This window comes from Lissotriton vulgaris, chromosome 4_1, assembly GCF_964263255.1.
Source record: "Lissotriton vulgaris chromosome 4_1, aLisVul1.2, whole genome shotgun sequence".
NCBI classification, from domain to species: Eukaryota; Metazoa; Chordata; class Amphibia; order Caudata; family Salamandridae; genus Lissotriton; species Lissotriton vulgaris.
The window spans coordinates 1080653629-1080670183 of record NC_141691.1 but is presented as its reverse complement, the minus strand read 5'-3'; the positions used below and the strand labels follow the sequence as shown (position 1 = coordinate 1080670183).

The 16555-nt window shown below is 46.6% G+C and overlaps 1 protein-coding gene across 1 annotated transcript in view; it reads right to left on the bottom strand.

The window, feature by feature from the left end:
- Nucleotides 1-16555, bottom strand: part of TRIO (trio Rho guanine nucleotide exchange factor) — a 5246815-nt gene that overhangs the window by 2110140 nt on the left and 3120120 nt on the right. Inside the window, exon 36 of the mRNA XM_086965300.1 lies at nucleotides 6300-6470. Coding sequence (XP_086821426.1) covers nucleotides 6300-6470 — 171 coding nt within the window. The remainder of the gene's footprint in view (nucleotides 1-6299; nucleotides 6471-16555) is intronic.

The following is a 16555-nucleotide window of genomic DNA, read 5'->3' as shown; positions in this document are numbered from 1 at the left end:
AGGTGTATATTAGAGGGGTGGCCATGTTTAAACACTTCGGGGTACTTCTGGACATTTGACAGAGACTGTCGAATATGGATCGTAAACTAGGGAACTTGGAGGCCAGGCAACAGTCGGGGATAGATGAGGATACCACTGAGGTAATGAAGACACTTCTTGAGGATTATCACGAGGCTGCGGACAGTGAAGTGCAGCATCTGGGAAAATATGCCACGGCAAGTACGTATGGAGAGGGCGATAGGCCTGGATCAGTGTGGCTAATATCCTGAAAGATAGAAGAACGACTTCCCTCGCTATGATCCGTTTGGAGAGGGGTGAATTAGTTACTGATGAGGCAGACATAGCTCACTGCTTTAAACGGTATTACACAAACCTGTATGCGTCACGCCAGTCTGACATGGATGGGGAAATATTGGACTATCTGGAACATATTAAATTACCTTTCCTAACCAATACCCATAGGGAATTCCTGTCTCTCCCCATAGAAAGAGACGAGATTTTGGAAGCGCTAGCTGGAATGAAGGCGAACAGTGCCCCAGGATCTGATGGCCTTACAGTGAATTTTTACAAGGCCTTCATAGATATCTTGCTCCTGCACATAACAGAGCTCTTTGATAATATGTGCGTCACAGGACACATGCCACAATCAATGAGACAAGCCATTTCGGTGGCTATTCCCAAAACAGGTAAACCCCTGGAGGAATGCGGATCTTACCGCCCGCTGTCCTTGTTAAACATGGACACAAAATTGTTTATGAAGATTTTGGCTAATCGCCTGGCCCTTTTGACCCCAGAATTAGTAGCCCCGGAGCAGGCAGGGTTTGTGCCCGACAGAAACCTTACTTATAATTTGCGTACGGTCTTCGGCACAATGCAACACGTCCGACTAGCGCTATCGCCGTCTTCCTGGACACGGAGAAGGCATTTGACTCAGTGGAGTGGCCATTTATGCAACATGTATTGTCTAGAATGGGACTTGGCCCCGTCTTTCTGCAAATAATTGGATTGCTGTATAATGCACCCTCTGCACGGATTTGGCTGGGGAACTTAATTACAGATACTATCTCTAGGGGGACCCGCCAGGGCTGCTGCTTGTCACCGACACTGTACGCATTGGTCGCCGAGCCACTAGCGTGTGCGCTCAGGGAATACCACAGCCACAGGAGGGTGAGTTTTCCCAACTATAAGATAGTGGTCTCCACGTATGCAGATGACACACTGCTCTACGTTCGCGACCCGGAAAACAACCTGTCCCCGGTCCTGAGAGAGGTGGTACACTTTGGTGCACTTTCGGGATTAAAGGTTAATTGGTCTAAGTCTATAGCCTTTCTTCGCCATTTGAGGTGGAGTACCCGCTGCAGTGGTTGGATGAGTGTCAGATACCTCGGCATAAGGTTACATTCGGACTCTGACAGTTTTCAGAAAAAATTATGGCACAGCTGTTGACAAACTAGAGGACGACGTAGAAACCTGGATTGGGCTCCCCCTATCGCTAATCGGTAGGGTTTCTATTATGAAGATGGTGGTGTTACCTAGATTTTTATTCCTGTTTACTAATGTAGCAATATCATTGGTGGTGATGGTGGTGTTACCTAGATTTTCATTCCTGTTTACTAATGTAGCAATACTATTGGTACTTTTCAACCAGCTCAATAAATCCAGGTTGCGATTGGCGTGGGCGGGCAAACAGGCACTGGTCAAATGGCGAGTCATCACTTTGCCATACCATCTAGGTGGGTTGGGTGCACAGGACCTGGAGCTGTACTATAGGGTGGCGAAGGGGGCGCAGGCACATAGCTGGGTACACGGCACAGCTGCCATACCATACCTCAAGCTTGAGAGACTGTACGCTGACCCTCTTCCCCTCTCGGCTGTTATTTTTGAGCCGGTTGACCACAGGACTGGGATACTAGACTCCTTAAATTCGACCCGGCATGCCTCGAGCTGCATACTACAGCAAACGACGGGGGCACTGCCATACTCTCTGGTGATGCCTATGGAGTGGGCGGTCTGCCTGACCCCTTGTAGGGATAACGGAATAGAGTGAGCCCTCAGTGCGCTGAGCATTCATACTGTAGGGGACTTGTTTTCGGACTGTGTTGCGAAAACATGGGATGCAGTCACGGCTGCTGAGGAGACCCCCACTATGCTGCAGCAGTTTCAGTTCCATAGGGTAAGTGGAGCCCTGCGGCAGCACCTTGAGGAGGACATGGATGAGCCCCCTGAGGACCTGGAGCTCTCGTACCTCATTAAAACTAAATCCCCCCATAAATTGGTCTCCAATTTATATATTATAGCTATGTCCCAGAGAGCCAATCAGTACACCAAAGCCAGACTCGCCTGGCAATGAGATTTAGACATCAGAATGGATGATGACATGTGGTCATATTGCTGCACCAACACAAAGCGACTATCTTTGCATGGCAAACATAGATTGATACATTTTAAATACATTAATAGAGTATACTATACGCCAGAGAGACCACATAGGTATGGTCTACGGGACGATGCAGCTTGTGAAAGATGTCAATCCTCGACGGCGGACTTTCTTCACTTAGCATGGGGCTGCCCTGGTATCTTTAAGTTTTGGGACAATATATTCCGAGAAATTAGCACGGTGGCCGGGCTGGAGATCTCCCCTGACCCAGCGGTAGCACTGCTGGGGTACTCTAAAAAATTGCCGAAGGCAGCACGAAGACTGATTGACCTAGGACTACTGATGGCAAAGCACAGGGTGGCAATGTGCTGGTTAAGAGGACCTTTGCCCACAGTGTCGCAGTGGTCACAAGACGTTCTCTATTGCTTCAGGCAATCTGAAAACTTCAGCGAACCCAAGAACTTCTGGGGTTTATACACTACATATTTAAGAGGCAACAGGGGGGACATGGCGACAGAGATAAGGACGAATGCGAGGCGGGCACTAGTACTTCGGCGCCCTGAGACGCTCGGGGAATTTTATGGGGCAGGATAGGTTCTAAAGATAGAGGGGCTGGCAGTGAGTGGGTTGAGGACGGGGCTAGAAAGGAATGTTGACATGGATTGAACGCCAGATGGTGACGGGGGGATATGGAAAGGCTTGGCAATTGAACTTGAATCTCTTAGTTGTGTACATTTTGTACGACTAGAGTCGAGTGGGTAAATGTCTGACCTTGAACCTCAATTTTTGTTTGGGCAGGAGGGGGGGGGGTCTTTTTGTTTTTTTTTATCCTTCTTTCTCTTTAATTGAAAAACTTGTTCTCCTATGAGATGCAGATATTAGCACTGACATGCAGCGAGAGACCTTAGTTCCCTTCCTGGCATTGTGCCAAGGAATTCTTTTTGAAAAAGGCGCTAACCGGCCTCCGGGATGTGGGAGGCACTGTATTGAGATGTATCTACCATACGAGAGCAGCCGGCCTCAGGGTTGTAGGCATTTTGCTGTGTATGTCAAGGTGAACTTTCATTCATAATAAATAAATGTAAAAAAAATTAATACTGTAGGCTCGGTCAAGAGTAAGTTTATCCCCAAGCGCCATTTGACTTAGTTTAACAGACTTTCTTTTCCAAATTGTTAACCATAATAAAAGCGGAGCCAATCTGATGGTTTCCGTTAAAAAAAAAATAAGGTCCCACTGTGGCATAATGAATAGGGTAGGGTGAAATATGACTGAATACGTGTTTGAAAACTGATCACAGCGGGTGACTTGACCAATGAAGAAAGGGCTGATAGATAACCTTTAACAGTGAGTGCAGCAAAACCTTGCTAGGCCGAAGATAATGAAACAGAAAACTCATTGAATATGACAGCCTACAAAGACTCCACCTTCCTCTCTCATAAGGAAGTGAAATTAGACCAACAGCTTAGTATATGGAGTTTGTGGATAGGCAGCGAGCAGCAAAAACTGCATCTCCTGCCTCTGACAGCAGGTCAGTACCTCTCAGGAGGTTAAGTTCAATCACCACACACAGAGGTGGATGTTTGGATACAGTAATCAATCCTGCTACTGGGAAATCATTGTCTCCTACAGAAGCTGAACAGGAGGGTAACTACTGTGGGTCAGAAATTCGGAGTACCAGACCATCTTGTCCCAAACAGCTGCAGTTGGTCTAGTCTTCTTTATTCAGGAGCTGCAGGACAAGTAGCACTGGTGGAAATGATACTTGTGGCAAGAATCCCACCCAAGGCAGAAAGATCTCCTACAGACCCATGAAGCGGAAACTCTAGAGTGCAGAAGGGCAGTGAATGTTTTTGGAGTTAGCAAATAGATCTACTGAGGGTATGCTCAACTGGGTAAAAATACACACTTATGGGTGTAGACGCCACTCATGATAGGCAAGATGGCATCTGCTGAGCTCTTTGCTCTGACGCTAAGGGAACCCGCTCAGTTACTGACGGTCAAAAATGCCAACTGTTACAGCTTAGGAGCCTCCAGTTCGAGGATATGGGAACTCATTCCAACCTGTCTGTTGGATTAGCACATAGCATGCATTCTGTCTGTAAACACATGGATCATCTTGCCCCTGATGGAAATGGACCCGTTTGTTTTAAATGACTAAGAAGCCTATGTGAGATATTTTCAATAATATTTTATGAGCAATCTTTAGACTCCTATTTCATGCAAATTTGTTCTGTAGCATTAATTGATACAGCAGTGCTCTCATTCTGTGGTGCTTTCATATTTGGGTTTACAAGCTGGTATGTAGATATACTAACATGTATGGCTTCTTAGTTTTTACAGTTTTTCCGGTTTCTGACAATGTTTCGGGCCTTTATGATAGTTATATCTAAATCAGCATCCACTGCTCAAGTTGAAGGTCTTCTCCATCATCTACTTGGCCTCTATGATGTACCTGGTCTCTATGCTTTTGTCCCCCTTCTACCTCACTGCACTTGAGAGGGATCTCAACATTTTCCTAACAGTCTTTTTTTTGCGTTTAGCTCCACTAGTTGCAGATAAAAGCATCCCACCTAATGTTCCTTAATTTGTTTAGGTCCATTTTTTATTCATTCAATACTGTGTTTATAAAAACCAATTCTTATTGTATTTCAGTGTTTTTTAAATTAATTCAGTGAGTTTGTCCTTTACCAAGTTAATCTCTTCTGTAATTTTCTACACATTTTTAGACAATTTTTCTACTGTCAATAATAATAATAAGTATATTTAATGGCTATAAGATATTGCTTAGCCAGTAATCATTTGCTTTGTTTGCAGTCTGTTGATTTAATTGCCATTCAAATTCCTCCAAGCATCCAACAAGTATTGGAATAAAGTAAAAGGTTAGAGACATGCACCTTCTTTCCATTTTCCTTGGTTAAGAGATCAGCAATCTTCTGTACTGTTTAGTCATTAGTGATGCAGTAATCTTTGTGGCTTCAAACAAAGCAATTTTAATATTCCTGATGCTTCGTCATGTGCGAGTGTAAACAATTTTACCCCTTTACCAGCTACGCTTTCTATGTCAATGAATGTACTTTCTTGTAAATTGGTGCGTATTGGGATAAACTGTGATCAAATTTAAGTTGATCAAATTAAATGTGTATTCATGCCACCCTAACTTTAAATATTGTAGAAATCTATTTAGAATAGTACCTGTTGGTCAAACAGACTCAGATGTCTACGATCATAGTAGGTTAGGGCCTACTCTGACACAGGCAGATGAAGTCCTTGTTGAAAAAAATATTTACTAACAAAGTGGTGGCTCAGTCCAAAAGTGCTCATCTAGGGATGACGCCATGAAAAGCTTAGCCACCTGCTCCTTAAGGCCCTTGGCAAACATGCAGATACACTACTCCCATGACTTAGGGCTGTACATAGGGCCATGCTCCATAAGCAGATGTTTTGGAACTGATGTCAAGGCACTGGGGTGGTGACCTATATGGATCCACAATCTTATACACAGGAAGCCACCTTCTGTGGTGACGCCTCCTACCAACACAAGAGAGCTAATACAAGTTTGCATATCAAGTCCGGTATCCAGAGGGATTCAAGAGAGAAAAATTTGCACCTATAAGTAACCATCAGAAAAGTTAATACTCAAAGAAGGCCACTGTCTGAGCACGAAGTACATGCTGAAGAGTGACTTGTCCACTCTCTAAAAATTCTCCAATGCGAGCTCGTACTGTAGATAAGGTTACCTGGACAAGCCAAACCTTTCTTTTCTTTGTGGATAAAGAACGACCTTTCAGAATGTCTATGGTTTTAAAATTCCAAAAGTATCCTCCATTGGAAATGTAAGAAGTTGTGTTTTACTACACCTGGAGAAATCAAAGATATATAGAGAATTCACATAATATTGGTTCTACCTCTCACAGTGCTCACCTTGTCATCCTGGGAATCAGGCTGAAGAAGACTGTGTTGTTGAATTGGCATTGGAGGTGGTAGAGGTACAGCATCTGCTCCTTCTTCACCCTCCTCTTCTCCACAGCTCTGCATTCCAGAAGATGATGATTTAGAGAGAGTGCCACTACTAAGCCCCTCATTTCTGGCCCTCTAAAATAAAAAAGAAAATTTCACATGCCGACAAAGAAACAAGCATTCTTAAACCAAATCGCAGAGTCAATGTCATTCAGCCACAAGGAACACCAAAAATAACAATAATGAAGGACAGTGGGCTGGGGCTGAGGGAAATCAACTTTGTAAAGAGACGTTATATGTTAAAAGACAAATAATGCACTTCAATTGTATCAGGGCAATTATTTTGTGCTAATGATGGTGCCTTCTCAACAAGAGCTTTGAAACAAGAGAAGTTTAAATGGAAGGATAACGCTCCACAATATAATAGGCAAAATCATTTGATGGCCTTCCAGTGCTCTGAAATTAATGGTAACCCCTTCACTGCTAGGTCTTTTTTCCCCTGTCCTAAGCCTTTTTTTGGCTATGTCGGGTAGTTCGCGCTTAGGCCCATGTAACAAGGAATCACCCAAACTTGCATCCTTTTCTTCCAACAACATGAGGTTTTAAAAGGGACCCATGGCTTGTAGATTCCCCTCGACTGGACCCTGCAATTAGCCAAAATACAGCAAAATGCTGATTTTGGGGGGCATCAAAGGGGGGAAAGTGCTGCAGAAGAAAGTGTCCGTTTTTTACCCCGCAAATGGTATCAACAAACCAGTGCTGAAATCACCATCTTCCCAGCTTTGAGGGACAGTCAAACGTTTGTGAGAAAACCAACATTATTTACACAGTTATGGCATTTTACTGGGACATAACCTATTTTTACTACTTTTTTGCTTTTAACCTCCTTCCAGTAGTGGTAGAAATGGGCGTGGAATTAATAATGGATCCCACAAAGCTATATATTTCAGTAAAGTAGACAAAATTCGGAATTCATCAGCTGAAATAAAACAAATATTGAAATTGAGTCGGAAAAATCCACCAGTTTATGCAAAGGTTTTCACCTGTAACTTATTCTAACTAAGGCAGATATTTTAAAGCAATATACCGTTAGGTCCGCTGGACCCTTATGGTTGTGGTGATATATAGGACCTGTACGTTCACCAAGGATCCGAGGTAGCCAGAGCCAGTAACTGAGCTGCGCCCTGGAATGGAATTTCATTGTGTACCGGGTAAATAGCAAGTGAAAAATATGCATCAAGGACATCTATGTATTTCCGAAATGGGAACAAAATATAGAGTTTAGAAGCAGTAGTTATTTGCACATCTCCGACATTTTGGGTACCCATACTAGCATGTGAACTAGAGGAAACATTTTTAAGTGACTTCTTTTTTTTACACATTGTCTTACATTTTGAAGGCAGAAATGCATTGCAAGTCAATAGGTAATAACACTTGTTCTACAATTCTGTGTTTAACTAAGTCTCCCAATAAATATGGTACCTCACTTGTGTGGGTAGGCCTAGTGCCTGCGACAGGAAACGGCCCTAAATGCAACATGGACATATCAAATTTTTCTAGTGAAAACAGATTTTTTTTTCTCGCAATGTGCTTAGTTGTGGATTTTGGATCCTAGCTCAGCCAACACATGGGGAACCTAGCAAACCTGTACATTTGTGAAAACTAAACATCCTGAGGAATCCAGGAAGGGGTGTTTGTGTGACTCTCACCAGGTTTTGTCACCCAGAATCCCTTGCAAACCTCCAACTTTGTAAAAAAAAAAAAAAAAACATTTTCCTCACATTTTTGTGATGGAATGTTCTGGTATCTGAAGGGAGCCACAAACTTCCACCCAGCAGTCCTTAACCCCTTCCCTGTGGGGCGGATTCCCCCCCTGTGCTGGGGGGAGGGGGGCACGCGCAGCGCCCTGGTGCTCATGACGAGCTTGGCTCGTCATGCAGCACGGTGGCGCTGTGCTCCACGCCCGTTCCAATGGAATGCCCAGCACAGCAGGGGAATTATCCCCGCGCGGGCGAGGCGCAATGGTCATGACGAGCTCAGCTCGTCATGAGCACACGGCCACCGTGGCTCATGAAGAGCTGAGCTCGTCATGAGTGTGGGAGGGGTTAAAGTCTCCTGATAAAAATGGTACCTCATTTATGTGGGTAGATCTAGTGCCAGTGACAAGAAATGACCCAAAACACAAAGTGGGCACATCACATTTTTCCAGTGAAAACGGACCATTTTATTGCATTGTGTCTAGCTGTGGATTTTGGACCCTAGCTCAGTCGGCACCTGAAAAAACCTAGCAAACCTGTACATGTTTTAAAGCTAGACATCCTGGGGAATCTAGGTTAAGTTAAGTTAGTTAAGTTAGTAAAATTGTCGAGGGAATGAAAGGTAATTCTATCCCCACAATACAGGACAACAGCAATCAAGTGAACAGAGATAAGAAGGTGGAATTTGCTAGAAACCCTTCTCCAAACGCCATCTTGGAAAACTTTGAGGTCCCTTCAGAAAAATAATTTCTAAGAATAGCCCTTAACATGTCATCAGGATCCCCTCTAGACCCTCTACCCCATAGAATAGTTAAGGAATTCGAGGATGACATCTTCCCAGCTCTACATCAGCTATGTAACCAATCTCTCTACACAGGCTCCGTACCAAAAAACTGGAAACTGGCGGTTGTTACCCCATTATTAAAGAAACCAAATTTGGACCAAAACTGCCAAAAGAACTACCGACCTATACCCCTCCTACCATACCCGATAAAGATCATAGAGCGATGGGTCAGTAGATCCCTAGCCCTCTTCCTAGAAACCAACAACATCCTGGAAGAGGAGCAATTTGGTTTCAGACCAGCTCATGGAACTGAGTCAGCCTTGCTGACAGTCATGGATGACCTACGAATGAGGGCGGACAGGGGAGAATCAGCAATCTTGATTTTGCTGGACCTGTCCGCCGCATTCGATACGGTGAACCACAACATCCTGATAAAAAGACTAAAGAACATTGGAGTCGGAGGAGTCGCGCTTGACTGGTTCCGCTCCTACCTGATGGATAGATGGCAGGCAGTAGCTATCCCTCCATGTCAATCAGAGTTCGTTAAAGTTCCGCATGGGGTTCCACAGGGGACTGGGCGAGGGCTTCGTGGACTGGACCTCGCTACTTTACCGCAATGCCACAGCGAGGGTTAGGACTGGCAGAATAATCTCGGAGATGTGTATGGTGGGCAGGGGCACCCGCCAGGGATGCCCTCTCTCCCCCCTATTATTTGCCATAGCGGTCGAACCCCTAGCGGCGCGAGCCAGGCAGGGACAGGCTTATCAGGGGCTGGATGTCTACGGACAGGTGCACCACATTGCCTTGTACGCCGACGATCTCCTGATGTTTTTGGCGGACTCGGCGGCATCCCTGCGTGGGGCTAAATCCCTCCTGCAATCTTTGGGCAGGGTGTCGGGCTTCCGGGTGAATTGGACGAAGTCCTATCTGTTCCCGGCCCGCCCGCGCAGACTTTGTTCCCAGTCTGCGGAAGGAGTGACGTGGGAGGAGAGGAGTCTACGCTACCTGGGCACCTCGATCTTTCATTATCAAGCAGACATCCTTGAGGGCAATATCGGGTCGGCAATACGCCTCACCAGGGTGAACTTTGACTTCTGGAGCACGCTCCCACTGTCGCTGATGGGAAGAGTGGCGGTCCTGAAAATGGTAACCCTGCCGCGGCTGCTTTATTTCTTCAGGACCCTCCCGATCTGGATCCCGGTGAGCTACTTCAGGAAGCTGAGGTCGATGGTGATTGGCTTTCTATGGGGGGCGGGCAGACGCAGGGTGGCACATGGCACACTTCTCTGTCCCAGAGCGGAGGGTGGGCTGGCTGTGCCGGATTATGAACTATACTACCTGGCGGCCCAGCTACAATGGCTGACACAGTGGGTCGCCAGAGCCAGGAGAGAGGGAGACGAATCGGGAGAGCCGGCGGGACCGGTTCAGGTATTAGATCGGATTGTCCTGGGACTTCCGATGGGAGAATTCCACCTCACCCAGGAATTTGCGACGGCACAAAAATGCTGGAACAGATACCGACGGAGGGGACACATCACAGTCCCATATGCACCTGAGATCCCGCTGAAGCTGTGTGGGGCGCTCCCGCATGGGGGCTCATGGCGACGACTTGAGAGCTGGGGGCAGCAGGGACTGGAGTCCATAGGGGACCTATATGAGAACGGAGCGCTGCTGCCTTTTGACCTCTTGCGAGACCGCTTTGAACTGGCAGGGGACGATTTCCTCTTCCACGCGGCACTGACGACGGCGATCCGCAAGCACTGGGGGACGGGCATGTCAGACCGCCGCTTTCGCTGGGCTGCCAATACGTAGTGATGATGGCAGGGACGGTCAAGGCTGTCACGTGCCTATATAGACGCATGGTCTCGGAGACCATCGCCCCACTCCTATCTCTGAAAGCGAAATGGGAGGCCGACTTAATGATGGACATTCCTGAGGAGGCATGGTCTAGCATAGTGGAACGAGCCCGGAACGGGACGCGCAGCGCTAGGTTCCAGCTGGTGCACTTCTACGTCCTGCACAGGGCCTACCTGACCCCTGACAAACTGCATACATATTTCCCGTCCCACCCAGCGAGCTGCCCGCATTGTCCGGCGGACGTGGCTGACTTCCAGCACATGTTCTGGTCCTGCCCGCAGTTAACTTCCTTTTGGCGGGAGGTAGTGGATATTCTGGGGGAGATCACGGAGAGGGACTTGCAATTCACCATGGGACACTGCATCCTACACTGGTTCCCACACACTTCAAAGAACAAAATCACTAGTAAGTTTCTGGATCTAGGCCTACTCTTAGCGAAGCGAACCATAACATCCCAATGGAAATCAAGTAGGGGTCCCACTATAGAGAGATGGAAGGCTGAACTACGCAAGTGGGCCCGTTGTGAGGGGGAGCTCCGCATGCAGGCCGCGCTCAGGGCGAGCAATGACACGGCTCTGGAGAGGGCCAGGGCGTGGGAGCGGTTGGTCCTCGACCTCCAACTCCTAGACCTAGAGGATGATGATACCCCAGCGCATAGCCCTGCTCCAGCGGAGTAGCTATCTGAGGCAGGGATGCCCTGGCCTCCACCCCTTGTTCCCCTGATTCCTACGTGATGACTGTCAATCTTAATTGATTTCTCCTGACGATCTGCCTTGGGTTCGGGTTAGCTGAATGATATGCAGATTCGCGTTAGTGGTACTCTGACACGCCTGGGGAGGGTGGGGGGCTGGGGGAGGGGGGGTGAGGAGAAGGGGGAAGAGGGGGAGGGGGGAGAGTAGATAGGACGGAGAGGGGGTTGGGGGAGCTGGGCAGGGGGGGTGCGTTCAGCGAGGGGGATGAAGTTTGGTTGGAACTGTTGTTAGTTACAAAAGTGGGGGGGACTGAGGGGACCGAAAAGCGGCCTCGACATCTTCCAGACAACAAAAGGTCGCTGACCCATGTGACACCCCCCAGGATGGACCTTTCTCCACGATTGCGCCGCTCAACCTCCGGGATGTGAGCTAAAAGGCTGTGTGAAGGTTGAAATGGGGAACTGTATGCACACGTATTACTGTCTGGAAGGGAGAGTATAATATGTAATGAATACCTGTTCTTGCTGCAATAAAAATATATTTACCCCAATTTTTTGTTTTTAAATGGGGTTCCACAGGGGTCTGCAATCAGCCCCATACTTTTCAACATTTATATGCAACCCCTGATGAGGATCATCAAAAGCCATGGCATCAGCGTGACAAATTAAGCAGATGACACTCAGCTAATGATCTCTCTTGATGGAGCTCATGCAAACTCACTGGAGACCTTCCACACTTGCATGCTGGAAATGTCACTCTGGTTAAACCAGAATTCACTACAATTTAACAGTGACAAAACTGAAATACTGCACTGTCTGGTAGGAAGAATCCCCAAAAGTCTACCTACAGACTTCTGGCCTCAGTTGTTAGGAGACTCGCCTACCCCAGTGAAATCAGTAAGGAATCTCGGAGTCACTATTAACAACAGCTTGAGCCTAGAGACCAACGTCAACAAGCAGGTCAGCAGCTGCCTTGCCTTACTGCGAGGACTGTGAAAGCTGCTACCTCTCCTGCCCCCACAGACCAGAGCTAACATAGTCAGGAGCACCATCCTCAGCCTCCTGGATTACTGCAACGCCCTTCTGCTGGAATCCCCTGCCTATCTCATTTCCAGTCTTCAAAGCATCCAGGCGGCTGCAGCTAAACTGGCACTCTCTCGAGAACGAAGTTCTTCTACCACTCTTGCCTTGGCCGACCTCCACTGGCTGCCTATACACCAGAGGATCTGTTTCAAATCCTTATGTATTGTCTTCAGGGCAGTTCATGGGCTAGGCCCCCGACCACTCCAAAATAAATTTAACTGGTATGAGCCTACCCGGTCTCTTCGATCCTCATCTCTAAACCTCATCAGCATTCCTAGGATCAAAAAAGCCACCTGTGGGGGAAGAGCTTTCAGTATAGCTGCAGCTCAGTTATGGAACAACCTCCCTACTGACATCAGAAAAACAAACTAACTGATGGCCTTTCGGAAAAAGGTTAAAACATGGCTCTTCCCAAAAATCTAACTGATTAGCACCTTGACCACTGTCCTCTTCTGTTCTACAGGTTTTTCAGCTATATGTACTTAAGCGCCAGGATGCCCGTAGGGTTGCAGAGCGCTCTACAAATGCCATAAATAAATAAATAAATAAATAAATCAAATAAAAATAAATAAGGTGACTTGTGTGGCTCGCACCAGGTTCTGTTACCCAGAATCCCTTGCAAACCTCAAACTTTGTACACAAAAAACACATTTTTCTCACAAAGGAGCAAACTGCCAGATAAACAATCTGAGGAAGCTGAAAACCTTCCTTCCAGCCAATGATTTCAAGTAGGCAGTGCAAGCTTTAGTTATCCCCAGAGGGGAAACATCATTTACCACGAAGGCATTACCACTACTCACGTTTACCACGTGACACTTACCACGCAGGGTGCCTTCCACGCAGGGTACCTTCCACGACGTCTTTACCACGGGCTAGGAGGGAGACGTAGTATTCCTTGAAGTCGATCTGCGTGGGCATGAGGGGGCAGAGGGAGGGGGGGGGCTCGGAGGGGGGCTGGGGGGGTCTCCCCCCCAAAAAATAACAAGCAGGTTACTTTAACAAAAAAACGAACATAAATTTAAAAGAAAGAGGAAAGAGCCTCCCCCAAAGACGTGCCGTGTACGTCAAAAAAGCAGTCCTTTTTTTATTTTGGTATACGTGTTTTGACGCTTGTTTCAAAGGAGGATGGAAGTAAGGGCTCGTGGAGAAAGACGTGCAGGTAAGACGTTTCTACTCGTAGTAAAATGCTACGTTGTAAATACCAGCGTGGTAAAGCCACTTGCGAGGTAAAATTCGCGTGGTAAAGCCATGCGTGGTAACTGAAATCGTGGTATAATCATATATTCCCCCAGAGTAGAGTATGGATGTGTCTCGCTGTGTAGCCTTCTAAAAGCTACAACAGCACCCCTAAGAGCTTCCATAAATTCGGCAGCGAGACTCATCACGGGTTCCAAAAGAAGGGCCCACATCGCCCCAGACCTAAAATCCTTGAATTGGCTACCTTTGGAAGGCAGAATTCATCTGAAAATAGCGTGTATGACACATAAAGCCCTGCATCACAAGGCACCAAGTTATCTGGCACAGAAACTGACGATTCCTGGTTGGAAAAGATCTTCAAGAAGCGCGGAAACCTACTTCTGAACCCCCAAAGATTCAACAAGAAGAAAACCTATAAATGTTCCTCCTCAGGGATGGCGCCCAGGATTTGGAATGCCCTACCCCCAGAAACCAGACTTAACTCTTCTATGGCTTCTTTAAAAAAGGAAGTAAAAGCGAGTATCATGGCAAAATGCTCCTGAGCATTATCTAAAGAAATTGCGAGACCAAACCTACCTGTGCTGATAATCTTTACTATGACAAATGTCCACTTAGACACTTGAGTCTTTATTTCTACCCTTTACTTTCTCCAACTGGATGGTTCTCTTTGCTTAAACTCACTGATTTACTGTTTTATGACGGTATGTACCTGTGTTTAACATGCACTGAATTGATGTCTAACGAACCTTATTTAATGTAAAGTGCTCTGTTATATCTGCAAGAATCTTGTTCGCGCTCTATAAAACTTTCAAAATAAATAACTAAAATAAATCTGTGGGGAGCCACAAACTTCAACCCACCCAGCATTCCCCCAAGTCTCCTGATACAAATGGTGCCTCACTTGTGTGGGTAGGCCATGTGCCCGCAACAGGAAACGGCCCAAAACGCAACATGGGCACATAACATTTCTCCAGTGAAAGTTCACCCTTTTTTGCAATGTGTCTAGCTGTGGATTTTGGACCCTAGCTCAGTTGGCACCTGGGTAAACCTAGCAAGCCTGTACATTTTTTTAAAACTAGACATACTGGGGAATACAGGATAGGGTGACTTGTGTGGCTCTCACTTGGTTCTGACACCCCCGGGAGTCCAGGGAGGTGTGACTTGCGTGGATCCCCCAAGTTTTCTTATCCAAAATCCCCTGCAAACCTCAAAAGTGGCTGAAAAAAAAGTTTTTTCTCACATTTCCATGTGGCAAAGTCATGGGATCACTGGGCCAACACACATTTCCGACTACCCAGCATTCCCCCAGGTATCTCAATACAAATGGTACCTCACTTTTGTGGGTGGGCCAAGTACCCGCAACATATTGTGGAGACATCAAAATACCTATCACAAAACATTCTGGTTTTGCAAGCGGTTCACCTGGGTTTTTGGCCCCGGGCTCAGCGGCCATCTAGGGAAACCTACTAAACACAACCATTTCTGAAAACTAGACACCCAGTGGAGTCCAGGGATGTGTGGCCTGTGTGGATTCCCGAATGTTTCCCTACCCAGAATTCCCAATTTTTTTTCACTGATATGAATTTCCTACCAGCCAGGATTCCCCCAGGTCTCTCAATAAAAAATGGTACCTCACCTGTGTGGGTGGGCCAAGTACCAGCGGCATGTAAGGGCTCAAAACTTATTGTGGAGACATCAAAATGATCTATCACAAAACAACCTGGTTTTGCAAGGGGGTCTAGTGCTAGAGGCACTCCCATGTATTGAAACAATGTGATGACCTTTGACTACCATTATTTTAATTTTCCTGTATGTGCCTTTATTCCTTGAAGATTTTTTTTGTGTCTCCTTGTATCAGGGCGGGAGCTTTCACAGTGTAGAACAGCCTTGCATTTGAAACCATATGAGAGAGGGGTGTGGAATGTACTTCTTGGTCTAGTAGTGCATTATGTTGTACATTGGGAGATGAAGTGTGCAGTGCTATAAGCAGTGGTGCACAAATGAGTATTGCGTTGTACATTGGGAAGTATTATGAAGTTCTTACTTTTGGCTTTGACATGCCCTCATGCCATCTTGAATTCTGACGTTGTCTAGCTTGAGCTTTGTGCATAGACAGGCCCCCAGATTACTCAAGTTATTTAGACTATTCACGTTCAAGGCTGTTTTGTTTTGGGAGATTGTTTTCTGGACCCCTGGAGACTTTTGTAAGCTTCCTCAGATAAGGGCTGGAACCTGTGAGAGTGCAGAAGGAACGTGAGAACTCTTTTGCCTTTGGAATGCTTGCTTGGAGAGTGGCCAACTCCACTGTTTCCTTGGTGCAGAGGAGGGTCTCACGGAAACTTCTAGTGTGCTTTGAGATTATAAAGCTGGGGTTTGTTGACTTGGAGACCGGGATTTGTTTTGGAATCTGAATGGGACGGACACGTCTACTTCAGTACAGCAGCAGTCCCTGATTTGCTGAGTCTCCTGACCCCGGCTGTGAATCTCCCAGTCTGGAGTGAGCCAAGATGAAATTTGCATCCGGTGATGTGCTTTATTTTTGATTATTGACATTGTGATGTGTGAATGTGTGCGCACTCAAGTCTCCAGTAGCTATAATCATCATTGTAATGTGTGTGTCGCACAAGTTACTTACCTTCGGTAAAGATATATCTGTAAGAAACATTAGTTAGTATTAGATTCCTTACCTTAGAATATCCCCAGGTGTCAGACTGGATCCGGAAGATTTTGCGTACCCCTGCGCGTCGGTAGGCGTCATCTGCGGCTCCACGTCCGTCGTCGGAGTCGTTGGCACCGGGATGACGTCAGAGTACTTAGACGCCGCCCTCGCGCACTGAAGTCAGTTCTTATA